The sequence below is a fragment of the Leptonychotes weddellii genome, chromosome 14, assembly GCF_054177405.1.
Source record: "Leptonychotes weddellii isolate Sample4059 chromosome 14, ASM5417740v2, whole genome shotgun sequence".
Lineage (NCBI taxonomy): Eukaryota > Metazoa > Chordata > Mammalia > Carnivora > Phocidae > Leptonychotes > Leptonychotes weddellii.
Window position 1 is genome coordinate 67,721,013 of NC_138382.1, and position 21,067 is coordinate 67,742,079.

At 48.1% G+C, this 21,067-nt stretch overlaps 1 protein-coding gene across 6 annotated transcripts in view; it reads right to left on the bottom strand.

Annotated features, from left to right (window-relative positions):
- The window catches only part of CDK5RAP2 (CDK5 regulatory subunit associated protein 2), a 162,141-nt gene that overhangs the window by 37,369 nt on the left and 103,705 nt on the right, over window positions 1–21,067 (bottom strand). For 4 of the 6 annotated variants that reach the window (XM_081803489.1, XM_081803488.1, XM_081803486.1 and 1 more), the window contains 5 exons: window positions 18,472–18,703; window positions 14,470–14,592; window positions 9,698–10,274; window positions 9,406–9,465; window positions 7,739–7,971 (listed from right to left, as the gene is read on the bottom strand). In XM_081803489.1, coding sequence (XP_081659615.1) covers window positions 7,739–7,971; window positions 9,406–9,465; window positions 9,698–10,274; window positions 14,470–14,592; window positions 18,472–18,703 — 1,225 coding nt within the window. The remainder of the gene's footprint in view (window positions 1–7,738; window positions 7,972–9,405; window positions 9,466–9,697; window positions 10,275–14,469; window positions 14,593–18,471; window positions 18,704–21,067) is intronic. The other 2 variants (XM_081803487.1, XM_081803485.1) reach the window with 2 other exon arrangements.

A 21,067-nucleotide genomic window follows, 5' to 3' on the forward strand; every position in this document is an offset into this window, starting at 1 on the left:
GGAGGGAATCCTTTCATCTTTTCAAACAAAAAGACATCTAATTACCCAATCCATACTGGAACAAGCAAGAGAACTACCATGCAGGACAGTCTTGTAACCGGCCGGCCCGCCCTCCTCCCTGCACTGATCCATCCTGGGTGCTGCCTCTGTTTGAAAAGCCTCTTTTGAAACAGTACCCCATCATTCCAAATCCACCAACCGTATAGAATCCAGTTCAAATATCATAGCCTGGCATCTCCTACACGACCCAAATGTTCCTTCCTTTGCATCCACTAGTAATTTGTAGAACATATTTACAGAGTTCCTCCCAGGCGCCTGTGCCTGACACCGAGGTCACAGAGATGAACGAGGAGCCATCCTACCCTCAGTGAGCTCACAGCTGCGGGGGGACGAGGGACCCAGAAGACGATTACACTACAGGGCTGGGACAAGGGGCAGCCCAGGATACCGTGGGAGGGCCTGCAGAGGAAACGAATGTGAGCCAGCCTGGACCATCGGGGACAATTTAAAGGAGGTGACCAGGGACACATCTTTGAGGCAGTAAAGAACTGCTGTATAAAGATAAGAAGAAGCTAAGGGGCCATGTGGAGGGCAGATTCCAGGATACTTAGGAAAGATCTTCCATTTTCTCTGATCGCCTGCCTACCATGCTAATTATACCCCGCATGCCCCATTACCACTCCTGAAATACCCTTCCCCAACAACTTCCAATATGGAAGGTTGAGCTCCAATACCCTTTTCTCCTGGAAGCCTTCCCTTCAGAGCTCAGGGGCACCTCCCTCCCAGCCCCCACTATGAGGGTCAGACAGAGTCAGAGGACACTGAATCAAAGGGCGCCCGAGAGTAAGGTCCAAACCACACAAAACTATCAGTACTGTCATCAAATCCTGACCGGACACTGCAAGGACGGTCCTAGCTTAATCTGGGAGCCAGAACAAAATAAGGCCCCCATCTTCCAGGAGTCTATGCTCTGAAGAAATAAAATATGCCCACAAGAAATCATTGCTGTCACCTCCTGCGCTCCCAAGATTGGTTAGGCGGGATACCAGACACTTTAAATAATCTCATTTAATCCTCACAAATAACTGCAAGACAGGTACTATTCCCTCACAGAGGAAATCTGACTGTTAAGGGAGTAAGAGAAGCATAAAGATGGGATTTGAACTCAAACCTGTCTGGCTCCAAAGCTTCGTTCTTTCCACCCGGCAAAGTGTCCATCACAAGGCCAGATGCGACTGTCATAGGCAAGCTACAACCAACCCAGAATAAAAAAACAAATAGTTTTGCTTCCACTTGGGGTGAACAAAGAAAGCTTCCTAGAGGATGAGCAGAATTTCTAGAAGGGAAGAGAAAGCACAGCCTTCTAGAAAAGGGACTGGTTTGAGCAAAGTATTGACCGGGACGCCCAACGGGACAGGAGCATGAGAAGCACGGCATCATGGCAGTCAGGAGGTTAGTCTGTGGAAGCAAACTGCCTGGGCTCAAATCCAGACTCTGCCACTCCTTGGGTGACCCCAAGCAAGTAAATTCACTTCTCTGTTCCTCGTTTATTCAATGAAAGTGATAAATAGCAGCTTCTCATAGGCTGAGAACAGGCCTAGCACAGAACGTGCAGCTGAGAAAGCCCAGCCTTCCTCACTGTTTCTCCATCGTCATCATCATCATCATCACCGTCATTCTCGCTGAGACGGTGGTGAGCTGGACAAGGCAGACCATAGAAGGCCTTGGAAGAAATGAATGGTGTAGGTTCATCCCTGCAGGCAGAGGAGAGTGAAGAGAAAGGACCCCCGCAGCTGTCTTCTACCCGTGTGGCTAAACCCTGATACATGTGGGGAGCTCACGGAGGAAAGGGACTACCTCACAACCTTCTCGGTACTTTCCCCAGTGCTGACTCAGAAATACCTGAGGACCACGCTGTCTTCCTGACTTATGGCACTGGCCTTGGGAGGCACCATGAACAAGGACACTGTGGGACTGTAACACCAGCTCTCGGTCTACTTTGGGTCCCAACCCACTTCAAGAATCTGAAAGTTAGACCCCCACCCCGGAAAAATGCACTCAGAAAATCTTGCAGGGTTCTGGACCCTAGTGAAATCCCTAGCCTGTGAAGCTGGAAAAGATCCCAGCTCTGGTCCTGACAAATAATGAGAAACCACACTATCATTCTACTTCTTGGGTCTACCAACCAAAGACTATTAAAGGAAAGCAAGGATATGTACAAAGATTCCAATATGGTGTTCTTTTAATAGCCCCAAACTGGAAATAACCTAAATGTCCACCTAATGGGGAATGATTAATTATGGTACATTCATACAAAAGAATGCTCTGCAGCCACTAAAACTTACAATGTAGGTTAATATCTATTATCTAAAACTGAACAAAGGGAAAGGTTGCAAACAGTTCTAGTTCCACAAAAAATACACATACATATAAAAAAGACCTGAAAGTATAAACTCCAGGGTGTTCATTTCTGTATAAATAATGCAGCTATAGGAGTATTTGCTTATCTGTTATTCCACAAAAATATGTACTGCTTTGTATTAAGAAAAAAAAAAAAGACTATATTTAAAATTTTTAAGAACTCATGCTATGCAACGACCTCAAATATAAAACTATTTTACAGTAGGCTCCTTTCATAATTCAGAAGCCAGACCCCTTAGATAGCATCCAAGAAAGACTCACCTCTGTTACATTTTATTCTCTAAGAATGGGAGGTGTCGTGAGGTACCTGAGACTTTTATGTCTTTTGTACAAGAAAATAAAGTTCTATGTTTGTGTTGTCTGCGAAGCCTGAAATGCTTCTGCTTCCAGAACCCGCAGGAAACAAGAAGTGAGATCTCCTTGGGCTTGTCAAGGTAAATAACTAAAAAATAAATCAAGGGGGGCGGTTGGATGAGTGAGGGAGGGCAGCTGTTGCCAGAGGCACTCTCTCTCAGCCTCCCACTTCCTCGCGCCCTGGTTGAGGGCTTGTAGGAAGAAGAGAGAGACAGACAGAAAATGCCTCAGGCCGGGAAGATACAGCTCTATCTTGAGGACCCAGTTATTTCTCCAATATTAAAATGAAAACTAGCTTATTTAGAAACCCTTAGTCAGGAGAAAGTGAATTTCACAAAGCTGGGAAAAGTCAACTGCCCCTGTGTCCTTGGGCCTCAAGGTCCTGGGGGACTGGTACTAGGACAACCAGTCTACAACAGGCCTGAGCTGCTGGGTTCTGTAGAAAACTCGGGAAACATTCCCTGGGCCCAGAAGCCCAAACTACCCCACGTTCTATCTGGGAATTAAGTTGAACATATGTGGACCCTCATGAGCCATCTGTTTTGTAATGCATGAAGACAAAAGAACTAAGGTCAAACCTTGGTTTCACCAAGTCAGTCATAACTTTGGGCAACTGACTCTCCTCCGTAAGGCGAAGTTCCCCAAGTAAAACAGGTTGTTCTGAGGATAAGCCCCCGACTCACAACAGGCAGAGACACTGGCAAGCACAGAGCACCTGTGAGCGATGCACCCAGCACTCAGTCAAGGCTTCGTGCTCATTATTTACTTCTTACAGCTCACCAAGGAAAGCCTTTGATCTTGAACAGAAGGAACATGACCTGACTTTACATTTTGAAAAGATCACGCTGACTATTGTGAGGGAGTGGGCCATGGTGGGCCGTGGGGGAAAGCGTGGACCCTCTGGGGGGCAAGGACTGCAGTAACCTACGAGAGGAGACCGTGGCAAACCGGAGCCGTGGCAGCAATGAGGTGGTGCAAGTTGGTCAGATTTACAACACGTGTTGGTTGAAGGCAGAGCTTCAAAGCGGTGGCCAGTGGGTGGCAGGAGAATGGGTGGCGTCTTCTTAGAAGCCCAGGGAGGAAAGGGATCTCCCCAGGAGAGAGGGGCTGACCACACCCAATTCTGCTGTCAAGGTGAGGGACGTGCGGCCCAACACTGATGGCCGGGTTCAGCAAAGTGCCAGGTGCCAGAGCCTCGGGCACATGCCGTTTCTGTGGCGAGGCTGGGATGTCGGAAAGCCCAGTGCCAGGAGGTTTGAGAAAGCGGGGCTGGAAAGTCATACTAATGGATATAAAAGAGAAGGACAAAAGTAATGACTTTATAGAGGCAATTTAAATGGATAAAGTGGGCGCCTGGGTGGCTCAGTCGTTAAGCGTCTGCCTTCGGCTCAGGTCATGATCCCAGGGTCCTGGGATCGAGTCCCACATCGGGCTCCCTGCTTGGCGGGAAGCCCGCTTCTTCCTCTCCCACTCCCCTGCTTGTGTTCCTGCTCTCACTATCTCTCTGTCAAATAAATGAATAAAATCTTTAAAAAAATAAAAAAATAAATGGATAAAGTTTTAACTTTGGAACCACCTTCATATTTTTCATATTCAAAAAATAAAATTAAATCAGTAAAAATGGGAGGGGAAGCCTAACACTGAGCACAAAGAGAAATAAGTAAATCTAATTATATTTCAAATGAATAACATATCAACACTGTAGAAAGAATGAAACCAAAGAACTTTTAAATTTAATACCTGACTATATACCCTTAGCCTAAAAACTAAAAGAACTATGGGGCGCCCAGGTGGCTCAGTCGGTTAAGCATCCAACTCTTGATTTCGGCTCAGGTCATGATCCCTCCCAGGGTCCTGTGATGGAGCCCCACATCAGCCTCCCTGCTCAGCGGGGAGCCTGCTTCTCCCTCTCCCACTGCCTGCCGCTCCCCCTGCTTGTGCTCGTGCGCTCTCTCTCTCTCTGTCAGATAAGTAAATAAAATCTTTAAAAAAAAAAAAAAAGCTACGAACAAATCAGGATCTTCTAGTAGGTCTGTTTCTCACAGTGGTACGGAGTGTTTGTGTATATTAGAGAGAAGTGAGCACAGGAGCGGACACACTGACGTGAGAGCCGGGATCCTCACAGCTGGAGATGGGAAACAATGTGGAAGCAGAAACAGCACGGAGGGATATAACGGGTTGGACTGGAACTCGAGGCACCACTGTGAAATAACAATTTTTTAAATAAATTACACATACGTATGTATGCATGTGAGATATACCCTGGTTCTGTCTGCTAAAGGGCCTAGACACAACGACACCCCAGTAGCAATTAAAACACCCAGCACCAAATCCTGGTTTTTAAATAGCACCCCCCTTTAAGACGAACCAGGGTCCCTTAGAGAAATGGCTGATTCAGGAGCAGGGACAGTATCAGTGAAGCTGGAACATCTTTTTTTGTGCCAGAAAGTACAGAAGTGCTCCCCCAAAAGCTGGAGACCTGTCAAAAGGAATTGCCACTTGCCAAATCTCAAACAATTTGAGCATTAGTAGAATGACAGAATGAATATTAGTCCACTGAATGAAAATAAGAAGCTACAAGTCCACAATGTTAATAAATAAATAAGCAACATATAAACAAAAAGGGAAGATAAAGGGAGAGTTCATCCTTCTAGCAGATGCCATATAATAAAAAATGAAGAAGGAATGATGGTATGAGGAAAAAAAATCACCATGTTGCCACCAACACAGTGATGGCTGAGGCGAGGAACGTCCAGGAAAACTCAGGTAAACGTCTCAAGAGGAGCCAAATATTTACAGGATTACAAAGTACCCTGCAGTGATTACTTAAATATTACACAGGGAAACACTGTCACGTATAGCAGACAACCTCACCCAAGTGATCAAAATTATTTTCACCAACAATGGGACAAACCAATGGTACGTGCCTCGTAAGCACGATATACCACGAGAACACAACACTTACGCAGCATTCTTGCCAAAACCACATAACTAATCTCATCGAATTTGTCTAATCCAATCCTAAAGAAACAACAGAGAATCCCAAACTGGCGCATTGGCCTGAACTCTTCAAACTGGTCCACATCATGAAAGACAAAGGGTGAAGGAAAAGGTTAAAGACAACCAAAGACAGAGGACAACTAAATGTAATGTGGGGAGTGGGTCCTGGATCGGAATCAGGAATAAGACTCATAAAAGACATTATTGAATCAATTAGTGAAATTTTAATACAGACTGTACATGAGATAACGATACTATGTCATGGATTTAAGAATGGCACTGTGGCTATATAAAAGAATGCCCTCAGTGTGAGGGGCCACACACTTTGGCACTTCTAGGGGGAGGTGGGAAAGGCACATGATATCGCCAATCCACCTTTGGAGGGATGATGATGATGATGATAATGTCGGGTTCCTGCATAATAATAATAATAATAATAATAATAATAATGTTGGGCACTGGGGGGGGCATCTGGCTCAGTTGGTGCAGCGTGTGACTCTTGGTCTCAGGGTCATATGTTCGAGCCCCATGTTGGGTGTAGAGATTACACCCAACAAAAATAAAATCTATAAAAAATAATAATAATAGGGGTGTCTGGGTGGCTCAGTCGTTAGGCATCTGCCTTCGGCTCAGGTCATGATCCCAGGGTCCTGGGATCGAGCCCCGCATCGGGCTCCCTGCTCAGCGGGAAGCCTGCTTCTCCCTCTCCCACTCCCCCTACTTGTGTTCCCTCTCTCGCTGTCTCTCTCTCTGTCAAATAAATAAATAAAATCTTTTTTAAAAAAATGAAAATAATAATAATGTGTGTATACACATATGCACACGTGTGTGTATACACAGATGGTCCCTGACTTACAATGGTGTGATTTACAATTTTCTCCTTTGGGATAGTGTGAAAAAGCAACAGGCATCCAGTAGAGACTGCACTTCCAATTTTGAATTTTGGTCTTTTCCCGGGCTAGAGATAGGCGGTACGACTATCCCTCATGACTGTGGCAGTGGCAACGAGCCAGGGCTCCCAGTCACAGCCACACCATCAAGAGGGTTAATAACTGATAGGACCATCCTGGGCCCACACGGCCATTCTGTTTCTCACTTTCAGTACAGCCTTCAATGTAGGACATGAGATATTCAATCCTTTATTATAAAATGGGCTTTGTGTTAGAGGATGTCGCCCAACTGTAGGCTACTGTGAGCGTTCTGAGCACGTTTATGGTAGGCTGGGCTAAGCTATGATATTGGGTAGGTTACGTGTGTCAAATGCATTTTTGACTTATGATATTTTCAACTTTATGGTGGGTCTATTGGGATATAACCCCATCATAAATCAAGGAAGATCTGAATACACAGAGAGAAAGAGAAAATGACAAAGCAAATATGGCAAAACTGATGAAGCTGGGTAAACAGTATAAAAAAACTCTTCGTCCTAGTCTCAAAAAAACTGCAAATGATTGTTTTTTTTATTTAAATGCAGTAACGTCTATTAAAGTACCTAGCACACAGCTATTGTTTAGCAAAGGTTCTCTTTCATCCTTCCTCTAACCACCTCTGACCCTTGAATGTATTTTTTTACCCATAAATGTCTGGGGTTTTTTGTTTGCTCGTTTTGTTGAGTGTTGCCAACATTTAAAACTCATGAGTTCTTACCCCCCCACCCCCAAAAACCCGATTTCCATCTTCTCTGGAAAATTTAGAGCAGCCACGGGGCATGGGGCAGGTGCTGGGGGTGGTGCCTCCTAGCCGGCTTCACCCCCGTGCCCCACCAGCTGGACCCCGGGTTTGGGACGGCGCAGCCCTCCAAGCACCTGGAAGCCGTCACTGGAAGGAAGAACAGTCAGTGTGGCTCTGCTGTCAGCAGAGGTAAGTACCGCCGAGGAGTCGGGTTCCTCCCGGGCCCCTCCGAAAGAAGTCTTAGACCAATAAACGATGTGTCTTAAGACTCGCAATCCCTTGCCCCACTTACCGTTGAGAAACAGCTTCTCCAATTTCTCAAGCAGCCCGGCACATTGATTCAGCTGCTCCTGGAAACCCTTGGCCACGTAGTGATCCACGTCGCTGGCCTGCAGCAACTGCTCGAATGCCTTAATCATGGCGTTCATATGTTGCCGGTAAACGACGCAGATGCCGTGGCTATCCTTAATCTGCTGTCTTTGAAGGGAGAGCTCCCTGGCCTGGGACTGAACTAATGAATCGTACCTGATAAAAGGTGGGGGGGAGAGAAAATGCTTGTACCATTTTAGAATTGAATTTTTGTGACCTTAACACTAATTGGAAAAATGACAGAGCACAATTTTTAAAAGCCTGCAGCTGTACAAGTATATATACTTCTAGAAAATGGGAAGTCTGCAAGGTCACTCCTTCGACTTCAAAACAGCCAACAAATGCTGGAACAAAGGTTCTTCTGCAGTATTTTTCACCTTATAAAGCCCCCAATTACAGTACAGTTCTTGCCAGAACTCAGGAGGACAATTGGTTTCCATACGCTCTTCAAAAATATTATTCTGAATTATAGAAACAAGTGCTCCAAGGGCCGGGGGACCTACCACAAATTCTCAGGAAGAACAAAAAAGAAACTGTAACACAGGAACACAAAAACGGGACTCTCTCCTCTCGACCAAAAGGTCAGGGAGTAATCATAATCCTAACAACCATTTATGGAGGGTCTATGACCTGTCAGTCACTGCATTAGGTGGTTTTTTTTTTTGTATAAGTTAACTGCTCCTCGCAATCTCTAGACAAATGTAGGCACCTCCTCATTTACAGAGGAACGCGACTCTGAGATCGCAAAGTTAAATGGGGAAGGTTCCGGACTCAAACACAGTCTGCCCTCAAAGCCCACGCTCGGTTGTACAATCCTACCTCCTGACACCAGATCTGTCTCTTCCTGTGTCAGCCCACGAGTGCTCGTTGGCACGGAGCGAAACATAAATTAAGGAAAACGTGGCTCCTATTAACCGTGGCCACAGTCACCTGGCCCCCACGTGGCTTGGCAAAGATGCTGACCCTTCAGTTCAACGTGTTGCCCCTTCCCTGAAATGAGGACAGCACAAGGACTAGGGTAGGACGCTGCGGGCCTGCGCACTGGCCACGGCTCGGGGCAGCACCGTCGGCGTCCTCGGGCCGTCTGCTCAGTCACGGCAGGCTCTTCGAGCCTCAATTCCTCATCCACAGAAACACGTTTAAGAACGCCCCCTTTCCGGGTGATTTTGAGGAATAAATAAGAAAGTGCCTACCTGGGGGTCTGACACGACTGCCTTTCAATAAATACAAGCTTCCCCCCATCTTGGTGTTTGGGGAGGCTTGAAAACATTCACTCTGGCTCCTGACAATTCAGAACTATGTGTTTGTCTCAAATAAGTGACGAATGAAGGTCAACTTTACAAATGACCACTTTTTAGTCATAGCTCATAAAGCAAAACTGTACGTCTCTATGCCCGTAAAACATGACCTAAGAATTCTTCTCTTTCTATGCAGGCTTATTTCCTCTAAGATGACCTGAAAGGGTAAAGATATGGAAAACATTTATATTCTTCCCACCCTGCCTAGGACATTAGTTTCAGTCCCACAGTAAAAGCCAATAATGGGGTCCAGGAGTAAACACTGCCGTTCAGCAAATGTGCCACAACTCACCAAGTGACCGGAATAATACCTTTGCCCTGAGTTCCCAGCCTGATGAGGGCAAAATCCGCTCTGCCAATTTCAGAAGACACAAAATGAGAATGTGTACAGCCACTGTTCTTTGTGGCCTCATGTTCACCTCTCCACAGGGCCCAGCTGCCCTAAACCCACCATCAAGCCTTCCCCAGTACACAAGCCACCCCATCGCCAAGCAGCATTCCCCTGTAGCTCATGGGCTCCGACCTAGTGGCAACACAGGGGAACTGCAGGCTTCAAGAGTGGGAGAAGCAGTGGTGGGATGTACCTGGAGGGTGAGAGATCTCTGAACTTATTCTGCAGGTTATGGATTTCACTGAAAAGCTCCATGTTCAAATCCTGCTCCTTCTGCAGCTCGTACTCCTGTTCCACTAGCTGCTGTCTGAGGCCCTCCAGCAGCCTGCCATCGGTCACCTCTGGAGCCAGCTGATGAAGGATCTTCATGTGCTTCACATAATGTACTTGGTGCAAACTTGAGAACGTCATTTCTTCTTCGTCATTACTACCCTTGGGCTTGTTCAGGACGTCCTGGCCCCCTTCTGTCCCACACAAAACTGTGATAATGGCCTTGCTGCACTGGGAGTGCTTTTGAAGCTGAAATATGAAATTCCGGTAGCCCTCGAGCTCAGTTTCCAAGTCACAGATTTTCTGTTTTAAGTTTTCTGTATCACTTGAAGTGTCGACGTTCTCAGACTGATGGGTCCCAATCACACCAACTTTGGTGGAAAGCTGATTCTTAGAACTCAAGTAAGCAGCAACTGAGGTTGGGCTTGGAAAATCTTCAGAAGGATTCCCTTTGCACGTTGGCAAGATGGCAAGGCCATCGGGCTGGCAAATTTCAGAGGCTGCGAATCAGACACACTTATGTCAGTACCTCCTTTGCTGAAATCTACCCCCTCTGTCCCTGCACAGCCTAACAAGCCTCTCTGACTCCAGTCCTTCCTCTTACCTCTCAATCCGCCCTCTTCCTCAGAGCAACTATTCTAAAAAGTGAATTTGACCATAACCACCAACGCCGAGCTAAAATTCATCAATATCCCCACTATGTTGAGGATTAAGGCCAAACTCCCTCTTACAGCGTCTGGGACCCTCCACAATCTAGTTCCAGGCAACCTACCCAAGGGCATCCCCTCATATCACCTCTGGAGATTCCCAGAATTCCTTGCACACACCAGGCTGTTTTGTGTCTCTAGGCTTTTGCACGTGCTGTTCCCTCTGCCTGGAATGTATCTGGTCCTCTACGCCTCCTCAATGAACTCCTACTCATCCTTTGACACGCAGATCTAATTCTCCTTCTGCAAGAGCCCATCTTCAAACTAGGCCAAACTGTCCCTCCCTCTGTGCTTCCACAGCACCCTACACATATCACCCCGGACACACACACCATGTGCTGGGTGCGAACGTAGGAACAACACCAGCTTGTTTATTTATTTACACAGCAATTAGTTGTTTGGATTCCTCTCTCGCTCCTTCACGGGAGGGACTGGCTTTTCACCTTCGCGTTCTCGGGGCCTGGTACGTACAGTACACCACCCAGACCGGAAGTCAGAAGGTCTGACAAATACTGGGGAGGGTGTGAAGTAACATTAAAGAGCAACAATTCTAAAACCCGTATGACTGAGGACAGTCTTCGTTTCCACATCTAACAGCTTAGAGGCGCCGCGAGTCCCCTCAGTGAGCTGTTCCACTGCTGCATGACCCCGCTGGGGACTGTCTCCGGACAGCTGGTTCCGACCGCCACACATGCGGCCAGGCTTGTGTGAGCCGTGGAGCCGCACTGCAGAGAGAAGGCAGAGCCCTGGAGTCGAAGAGATGGGGGACCGCACCCAGCTTTGCCACTTGCTGTTGACACTGCAGCTGCAGGCAAGTAATTTAATGTCTCAGAGCCTCAGTCTCCCCCCAAAAGATGTCTAAGCTGCTTGTTGCGAAACTTCTGGCTCAGGCCTGAGTCCAGAGCTTCTGTCCTCAACCACATCCCACCCTGCCCATTGGCCAGGGAAAGCTCAGCTCAATATAAGGTGTGTCTAAATACTTAGGAGGCAGCAGTATATAGCAGAAAAACCCATCTTCACAATCCAACCAGATCTGGACTCTGCCACTTACTAGCTGCGTGACCTCAGGCAGGTTACTTAACCTCTCTGAGCCTCAGTGGCTTCATCGGCAAAACGGAAAGAACAGCATTTACTGTGAAGGACTGTGTTTGCTGTGTTCTGAGGATCAAAGGGGACGGTATCTGGAAAAGCGTCTGGCACACAGTAGTGAACGAGCCCAACTAATATTGATATTCTCTGCTTCCCTCGAACTACTGGAAGATGGAAGAGGATGCCTATCACAGGAGGCAGGAGGCACGCGAGCAGGGGCGGTGGACCAGGGCAAACGCTGCAGAAGCAACCATATGGTTTGGACGACAGGGCCTGGGAGAACTCTCAGAGGGAAGAGCACACAAAAATCTTCGTCAGACTGTATATTCCAATTTCTGGGTTCTGTAACTGTTCTCGTGGCTGTAAGCCCATTCTTATCTCTCTGTTCACGATGCAAACACCATAAAATAACTCTTTTTATTTTAGAAAGCAGCTGCTACATGACCTAAAGGAAGCATTCGTAATACAGCATTTCTACTATACAAAATCTGTGATAGTCACTAGGGTCAGCGGTCCCTCGGGGTACAGACATGTCATTCATCTCCGCTCTCCGGTGTCTGGCACAGGGCCTGGGGCAGAGAAGGTACTCAGTAAGTAACTGCTGGCTGAATGAGTGTAAGAGACAGACAGAGACAGAGGGAGAGATCTCAACAGGCTTCTTTTCTGGTAAATCACCTTCCAAGTCAAGGAACTATCTGTGCCTAATAACCTCATGATAATGGAATTTCCTGGCAAGAAACAATGTTCGTTCACTCAGGGGAATAAAGATCAGTTTCCATAATTTTCCTTAAGTAATCATCAGGCAGAGACAAACGTAGTAAGACCCACACAAATGTCCTTCTGCGATGCAGACTATGGCCAGCTCTGACGCTTAGCTACACACACACATACACGCATCTCAGAATGGGGTTGGGGGGGAGGATGGTGTGCATTCTCCTACCAACACTTAACCTCCTATTTAAGCTCTGCTCCTCACAACACAACAAATCTAACATTTACACACTTGCCCCCAATCTACAGCAGCTTGTGATTCAGCAGCGGTAAAGATCTGGTTTCTAGGCTCCAGGGCCAGTATCCAGCATGTCTCACAGCCCGGCATCGACACAGCAACCTGATTTGCTCCTCGCAGCTCAGTGGCCCTCGATGAAGGGCCAAAGGTGGATCTTTCATTTAAAATCACTGCAGTGGAGGGTGTGGGAGAGGGAGGATCACAAGCTGTAGTGTACAGGGTGAACCTGCAGGTTTAGCAAGGCCTCGGACACACAACTATGCCAGGGCCCAGCCGAGCACCAAGCACCTCACCTATGTGAAGACTAAATGGACAGCCTTCACAACAACCCTATGAGGCGTCACTGGTTTCCCCATTTTACAGAAGAGGAAATTGAGGTTCAGAAAGATAAGAACTTGCCCGAGGGTCAGGGCGAGTAAGCAGCAGAGCCCCTGCCTCCAACACCCTGAATGCTGCCCCCTGATGCATCTATCCCTCTTGCAACTGCAGTCTTCCATATCAGGAGTGCATGCGCAAGAAGAGACCTTCCTCAGCCCTCAACGTGAGGGCCAATAACATCTGGGGAATCCCCTGCATTCCCTTCTCAAGGATCTATCAAGGAGCTACTGAAGAGCAAAGAACAGCGAAGGCGTCACACACAGTACCAGTTTTGCTGAGGGCAGTCACTGAGCAAGTCAGTTCGAGATGGAAACGTTGGGGGGCTACTGGGAGTGTCTAAATAACTGAGGGACTCAGGAAGGCCTTCCCTAGAAAGTGACACAGAAGCAGAGACCTAAAAGACAGGGCATCGATTAAAGGGGGAACATTCAGGCAGAGGCACCAGCATGTGCAAAGTTCTAGAAGCACATTCAGACAAAGGAAAGTTCACTAATGCTGGGGATTTGGGAGGGAAAGGGAACCTGCCAGTCAGACATGAAGCCCTTAGCAATCACCTAGCTATAAACAAGAAATCCAAAGATATCCCCAGGACCATTTATTTGCATTAGAGGAAATACTGCAGTTCTGGAACTTCCTACGATTCAGCTAAGGGTACTATATTGCCTGGTCGAGTGGCTTTCTCCTCAAAGCCCCCAACATTCAGAAGCATGTGACCACGTATCCCCTGCACTGACTAGAGGCCTTGGGAAAGCATACACCAGAACTCAGTGCTTCTGCAGAGACTGGCGTTCTCATAGCCACCCCCTGATAAATTTAGAATTCCTGAAGACAATTAGTTCTTACAGAATGAATTAGGTCCAGATTAAAGGTGACTCTTTTTTAACAAAGGCAGAGGGGGGTGGATCTAAGGTAAAAAGGAAAAATGTCAGCATGCGTTCATTCTGGTTGAATGGGAACATGAATATTCTTTTATTATCCTTTGTGCTTATCCGTATGCTTAAGAAGAAATAGATCCCACTTGCCTGGGACCTCACTCATGTCCCTGTACCTTTCCCACTGAGCGACTTGACACGGCCCACACACCAGGAGGCAGCTCGGGCTCACCTCCGACCCACCCTCCTGGGCGGCGGGAGGCCAGCGGTGCCCACCTAACCAGCCAGCACCCAGCACCACACGGAGAACTGTCAGGCTGCAGGGTTGGCCGTGGGGTCCCTGAGCACAGGTACAGCGCCCGCCAGCGCCTGGCCCACTGCTGGGGAGAAAAGCGTGACAGATGGACCGGTGAACTCAGACACGCAGTCTACTGTACCCCGCTCGTCGACCCACTTACCAGCTGGATGACCCTGGACCAGTTCTTTTTAAAAACCTCAGCTTCCTCGTGTGTTAAGTGGGAATAATGACGATGTCCTAAGATGCCCATTGCGGGGCCTAGTAACAATTTTTCTATGAAACACCCCAAGGAGTGCCTGGCACACAGAAGTTGTTCAATACACATAGGGGTTGAATTCTGACCGGTCTCGTAGCTGGTGTGCTGGTCACTGTCTCCTTCCTTGTCTCTCCAGACACAGGGCATGGTTTTAATTCCCTTTTGCTCTCCCGGGCTGTCCTGGTAGGCTGCTCCCACAAGGGGCTGGGCTATAGGCATTCACGAAGAGAAGGAAAAATAAATAAAACCATAGACTTGAAACTTAGCCAAGCAACTGAGAAGAACACAAAGATACAACAGAGAAAATAAAAACACTGGGGAGGCAAAACGCAATTTATAAGATAAAATTAATCTATCGAGCTGCCATAACAGGACATAAAAAGCATAAATATACTGCAGCTTGTCTGAAATGGTTTAAGTCCAGGCTCTCAAAAAACTGTAAGTGAGAAAATGAATTCTATAGACTCACGCCCACTTTTCTGGAGAAGAGAGAGGCCTCAAGGACTACTGGGCAATTGCAGGAGTAGCACCTGGTCGAGGCACCCTGGGGTCTCGGCAAGAAATAAAAACAGTGGTAACTACATGGGCGCCTGGGTGGCCCAGATGGTTAAGCGTCTCCCTTTGTTCGGCTCAGGTCATGATCCCAGGGTCCTGGGATCGAGCCCCGCATCGGGCTCCTGGCTCCGCAGGGAGCCTGCTTCTCCCTCTCCCTCTGCCTCTCCCCCTCCTCATGCTCTCTCTCTCTCTCTCTCTGTGTGTCTCAGATGAATAAATAAAATCTTTAAAAAACAAAACAAAACAGTGGCAAGTGCATACAGCAAGCCCTGGACCAAGTGCCAGGGCCTCTGCTGGGCTGAGGCACCTTTGCCATAAAACCTTTCCTCCTGGAAGTGTCCCTCCCTTCTGCGCTGCACTGGTATGTTTCATTATCTGCCCCTTCCCACTAGACAGGGAGTTCTCAGAAAGGAGAGACTATCTCAGTCCTCTCCATCTCTGTCTCTGTCTCCTACACCCACTGCATGAGGCTGGGAACACAGCAGGTGCTCGGGGAATATTCACTGAACGCATGAATAGATGTCTGCATGGATGGATGGGAGGATGGACGGATGGAGAGAAAGTGGGAAAGGAAGGAGGGAAGGAAGAGCAATACTGCCAAAAGCCCACTTATCTTGAAACCTCCACTGTGGTGAACCCAAGAACCTAAAGATCAATGGAAAATACCATGGGCTACAGGTCATCAGAAAATCCACATGGAGGGTGTCAAGATGCTAGGCTTTATGAGGCAAGTAAAGGGCACGGGCCTGGAAGTTAGGCAGGCCGGTTCGAATCTAGCTCCGGAAGTCAGTGGCAGTGTGACCGTAGCCAAGTCACTTTATCTCTGAAAGTGCTGCCTCATGCTAAAACAGGGATGACTGCTGTTCCTGCCTCAAGGACCGTTAAAAAGATTCCATTAGATCATGTACTTAAAGTGAGCAGTGAGGCTGAAAAAATAACAGGAGCTCATCTCATTACTGACACAGGAAGAGCAAGACTCCCAGTCGCCTCCCAGCCCTGAGCGACCTGGAAAATCTCCACGTCAGATGCAGTCTCCCACCCCAGAATGCCAACTCTTCCATGGCAAAATCCCAAATAAGGGGACGCTTGGGTGGCTCAGTCAGTTAAGCATCTGTCTTCAGCTCAGGTCATGATCCTTGCTCGGCGAGGAGCCTGCTTCTCCCTCTGCCTGCCAATCCCCCTGCCTGTGTTCTCTCCCTCTCTCTGACAAATAAATAAATAAAATCTTAAAAAAAAAAAAAAATCCCAAATAAGCTCAGTGTCCTCCCTGAACATGCACCTTGCCCCCTCATTCTAAGGCCCCGGGCGGTCCCTCGGCACTGCTTCTCCTGCGGCTGTCCCCCCAGAGTGGAGGCCAGTCCCTGGCCATCTTTCCCACATCCCCTGTGATCCCAGACCTGGAAGAGTGTACGTGCCTTCGCCCTCCGCTGACACCTCCTGGTCGTGCTCTCTTCCCTAAACACTCCAGCTCTGCGGCTCATGCTGCCAGACCTCCAGCGACTACCCGCCTTGCTGCAGTCACCCGAGGTCTCGAATCCGAGTCCCCTGAGCCTTGCTGACAGCATGGCTCCTAACTGCCCTGTGTCTCCGCCCCGCTTTACGGTAGAATTCCTCAGAGCTGTCTACTCTTGGCATCTCTGTTCCTCTCCTGCACCAGCTCTCTGGAACCCGTGCCAGGCAGGCCTCGGCCACACCAGGGCAACAGCTCCCTCCAGGTCACCAGTGATGACTCCCCATTACTAAATCCCAAGGCCGATCCTCAGGCCTTGTCTTACTGACTCACAATATTGGATACAGCGAACCTGCTCTTTACTCAGCTTCTGGTATCATCCTCTCGTGGCTCCGTCCCTGCCTCCCTGGCTGCTCCTTTTCCTTCCAACCCCTACTCACTGAAGAGTCCCAGGCTCGGTGCCTGGGTCTGTTCCCTGTGTCGCCAAGTCTCAGAGCTTCAAATACCAGCGATATGTTGACATTTGCTAAACTGAAGGCCCTGTATCTCCCACTGCAGACCTGGCACCACCATGTGGCTGGTCAACAGGCGTCTCAAGGAGTCCCAAACCAGACACGGGCTGCTGGTCTCTGCCTCTCCCAGCTCAGGGCAGGACAGCTCCATCACCCCGATGGTTCGTGTTACCAGTGATCCTTTCGAGCACAGGTCGGCCTACTTCCCTTCAAGAGCCAAACACAGAACATTTCCGGCTCTGCCAGCCACAGGGCCTCTATCACACCTACTCAACTCCGCAATCCCCGTGCCAAAGCGTCCCAGGCAACGTGCAAATCCGGGAGTGGCACGGTGCTCCAAGAAAACCTAAAAACGGCCAGCGACCTTGGCCCACAGGCCGTAGCTTGCCCATCCCTGCTTTCAAGCTGAAGTCAGATAACATCACTCCGCTGCTCCAAACCCTCCATTTCCGGTCTTACCTGAGTGAAAGACAAAGCCTGAGAACGGCCTCGGCAGGCCCACCTGATCTGCCACGTCCCTGACCTCCTTCCGGCCTCCTCTTCCCCACTCCACTCCGGCCACATAATTGGCCTCCTTCCTAGTCATCCAACATCCCAAATTCAAAGCAACATCAGGGCCTTTGCCCTTGTTCCTGCTGCCAAAAACGCACTTTCCAAGCTGACTGTTCCCCTCCTCTCCTCCGGGTTTGTGTTCAGATGTCACCTCCCCGGGGAGGCTCTAGGATTCCGCGGACGGCAGCACACTCTACCCCGCTCCACATTGCCCACGCCCTCAGCCCTGCTTTCCCTTCCTCCCCAGCACCTGCCATCTCTCGCATGCTATCCCTGCTCATCAGCGTACTGTCTTTCTCCCCACAACAGGAACGGAAGCTAGACACAGACTTAGATCATCTGTTTTATTCACTATGTCCCCAGGGCCTAGCACACAGCAGGGTTTCATCAATACTTTTTGAATAGATAAATAAAAGATTGCTGTTGTTGTTCTTGGTATTATGTGTTGCTGCCGTGTGCTTACAGCAGAAGTTCAAAATCAGGAGTCAATATATGTACTTCTGTGGACTCATGAACCCTCTGAAAACGAGGTCCAACACTACCTGTGTGCTCACCTACACTGCTCTGTGATAGGGTTTGGAATTAGACCTGAGGAAGCCAAAGTAATGTAGCCTGGACATTCTAGAAAACCCCACCAAGAGGGTTCTCACTTATATACATGATGCCATATGCCTGAGGCTTCCACAGACAAAGCCAAAAAAACCCACCCAGATTCAAGTCATCCCACAGCTGGGGTAGCTGCAGACCATCCCAAGTGAAGGGAGCGGTGAGCTCACAAGACCCGCGAGCACTTACAAGTCCCCTTTATCCACACTCCAGGATAAAATGAAAACAATAGATTCATTTTCCTTATTGTGTTCCTTTGAGTGTGTATTTGTCAAGCGTCAAGATTAATCACTGTAATTCATAAAATTTATACTCAAACTTACTGCAGTTCGAAACAACAAGTTTGACATTTCAAGCAGCTCTATCAGGTCGTTCATCTAGCTCACGGAGAATACATTTTTCTCAGTGCTTACCTTTCTGTACCGTTTTGTCTGGCGCTGGCCTCCCCTCCATCATTGCTTCAGCCAGAATTAACTTTTGGTGAAGTTGCTTATTGTGGATTTTAAACTCCTTCAGCTCCCCCTGCAGCTCCAAGACTTGGCCCTGCAGCTGGGCTACCATCTCCTGGGTGACAGGGAGCCGATACACATTTCCTAATGACCGGGACGGCTTTATCAGGATGGGCAGGCGGGACTTCTTAGCTTCCTGAAGAGACACACGCACAGGACAATGAATGCGCTTCCTCTGGTCACAGAGGCAACATTCTCATGCCAACCTCGTAAAACAGGATTCAAACCAGCTGTCCAGACTTCTGGTTCCTAGAATGGCATCTATGTTTATCTCCCAGTCTACAGAATTTGTGTCTTGGCAGGTCCCTCTTCTGACTGGCAAGTGCCAAGATTTTCCTCCTCGACACCCTCCTGGCCCTGGCCCACTGTCTCTGTGGACATCCAGATGCTCAATATATGGCAGTCCTTTCTCCAACACAATCTTCTAAATAACATTTTCTTGCTCCGTATCTATTTCCTCATTCCCACCCCTCCACCCGCTCCTCAGTCTAAGCCAATCTGCTAGTCCACGAGAACCACCCCCGAATGAAGTTCTCCGTGGCTACCGAGTCACTAAGCCAGTGGCCATCTCCCAGGCTCAGAGCTCTGACCTGCCTACCCTCAACATCTTCATTTCCACTGGCTTCCAGGTACTCTGAAGCCAGCCCAGCACTCAGCTCCTTCCATCCACCACCCAAGTCCCCACCCCAAAGCTACGTCGCTTCAACACTCTCCGTCTTGGTGAATCACACCACCATCCCCTCGCTGCGCAACCCAAACCTGCGAGTCTATTGAACTGCTCTTTACACTCATCACCCACTCTCGCCACTCGCCAGGCTCCATTAATTCCAGCTGAGCTCTTTGGACTCTCCTCATCCCCCACTGCCTCCGTCCAACCCCGAGCCATGGCTGGCACTGACCTAGCCATGGCAGCCACCTCCTGAGTGCCCTCCCCCACTCCTTCCTGCCCTTTCTAGTCCACTCTCCATACTGCGGCAGAAAAGGCAAACTTAACATTCCTCGCCTCTGCTTGCAACTACTGGAACACTTCCCTGTCTCTTTGACCAAGGTCAAAATCCCTACCACAGCTGCCATGCTGTACATGACCTGCAGCCCGAGTCACTGCCCCTCTGCCACCTCCCCTATTCCCACACACTCACCTTCTATTGGTTCCTCAAATGTCTGTGTTCCTTCCACCCCAGGGCCTTGGCATACACTGTCTCCTCTGTCTACAACACGCTTTCTTGCCCACCTCCACCTCTTCCGTAATCCCAATACATTCATCAGGACTCCACTCATATGTGTCTTCCTCGGGAGAATGGGCCTTGATTTCCAAGACCACATCAGGTCTCCCTGTTAAGGACACTCACCACCCCCTACAATTCTTTAGGGAGAACATTAGTCCCATCATAATTAAATGCCTGTGCAATTACTTGTTCTTTGTCTACCTTCCACACTGGCCTATAAGCTCCAGGGTTCAGGAACTCTGCATTTCTTGGTCATACTCTATCCATAGCTGCCAGCACAAGAACACAGTAGGTACTCAACAACTATTTGTGGAATGAACATACAAACAATAACTTAAGAGGCCAGATGGGGGTGACTTTCAAGTGGGGAGAATTTTAAATACATTCAAAAGTTGGGGAGAGGCACCAAATCTAGAATATATAAAGAGCTATTACAATTCAACAGTAAAAAACACAAATATTGACTCAATTAAAAGATGGCCAAAGGATCTAAAAGACAATTCTCAAAAGGAGACCTATATATGGCCAATAAACACATGAAAAGATGCTCAGTGTCATTAGTCATCAGGGAAATGTAAATCAAATCACAATGAAATATTGCCACTCCCAACTCATTAGGACAGCTTATGATCAAAATAATAACAAGTGTCATCAGCAAGGCTGTGGAGAAACTGGAACCTTCATGCCTCTGGTGAAAATGTAAACTAGGGGCAGCCATTGTATTAAACAGCCCGGGGGTTCTTCAAAAGGTTAAACACAGAGTTCCCATATGACCCTGCAATTCCACTCCTTGGTGTTTACCCAGGAGACGTGAAAACACACGTCCACGCAAAGACTTGTGCATGAATGTTCATAGTAACGTTATTCATAATAGCTAAAAAGCAGAAACAGCCCAAATGTCCATCAACTGATGAATGGATAAATAAAATGTGCTACATCCATACAATGGACTATCATTTGACAATAAAAAGAAATGAACTGCTGCTATAGACTACAGCAGAAATGCACCTCGAAAACCCTACTAGGCTAAGCAGAGGCGGTCACCAAAGATCACACGTTATACGATTGCATTTATACATATAAACATCCAGAATAGGCAAATATATAAAGACAGAAAGGAGATCAGTGGTTGCCTACAGCTAGGACAGATGGGGGAAATGGGAAATGACTGCCAATGGGTCAGGGTTTCTTTTTGGATAATTAAGCATGTTCTAAAATTGATTATGGTAACGGTTCTATAACTCTATGGATATACCAAAAACAAAATAAAACAA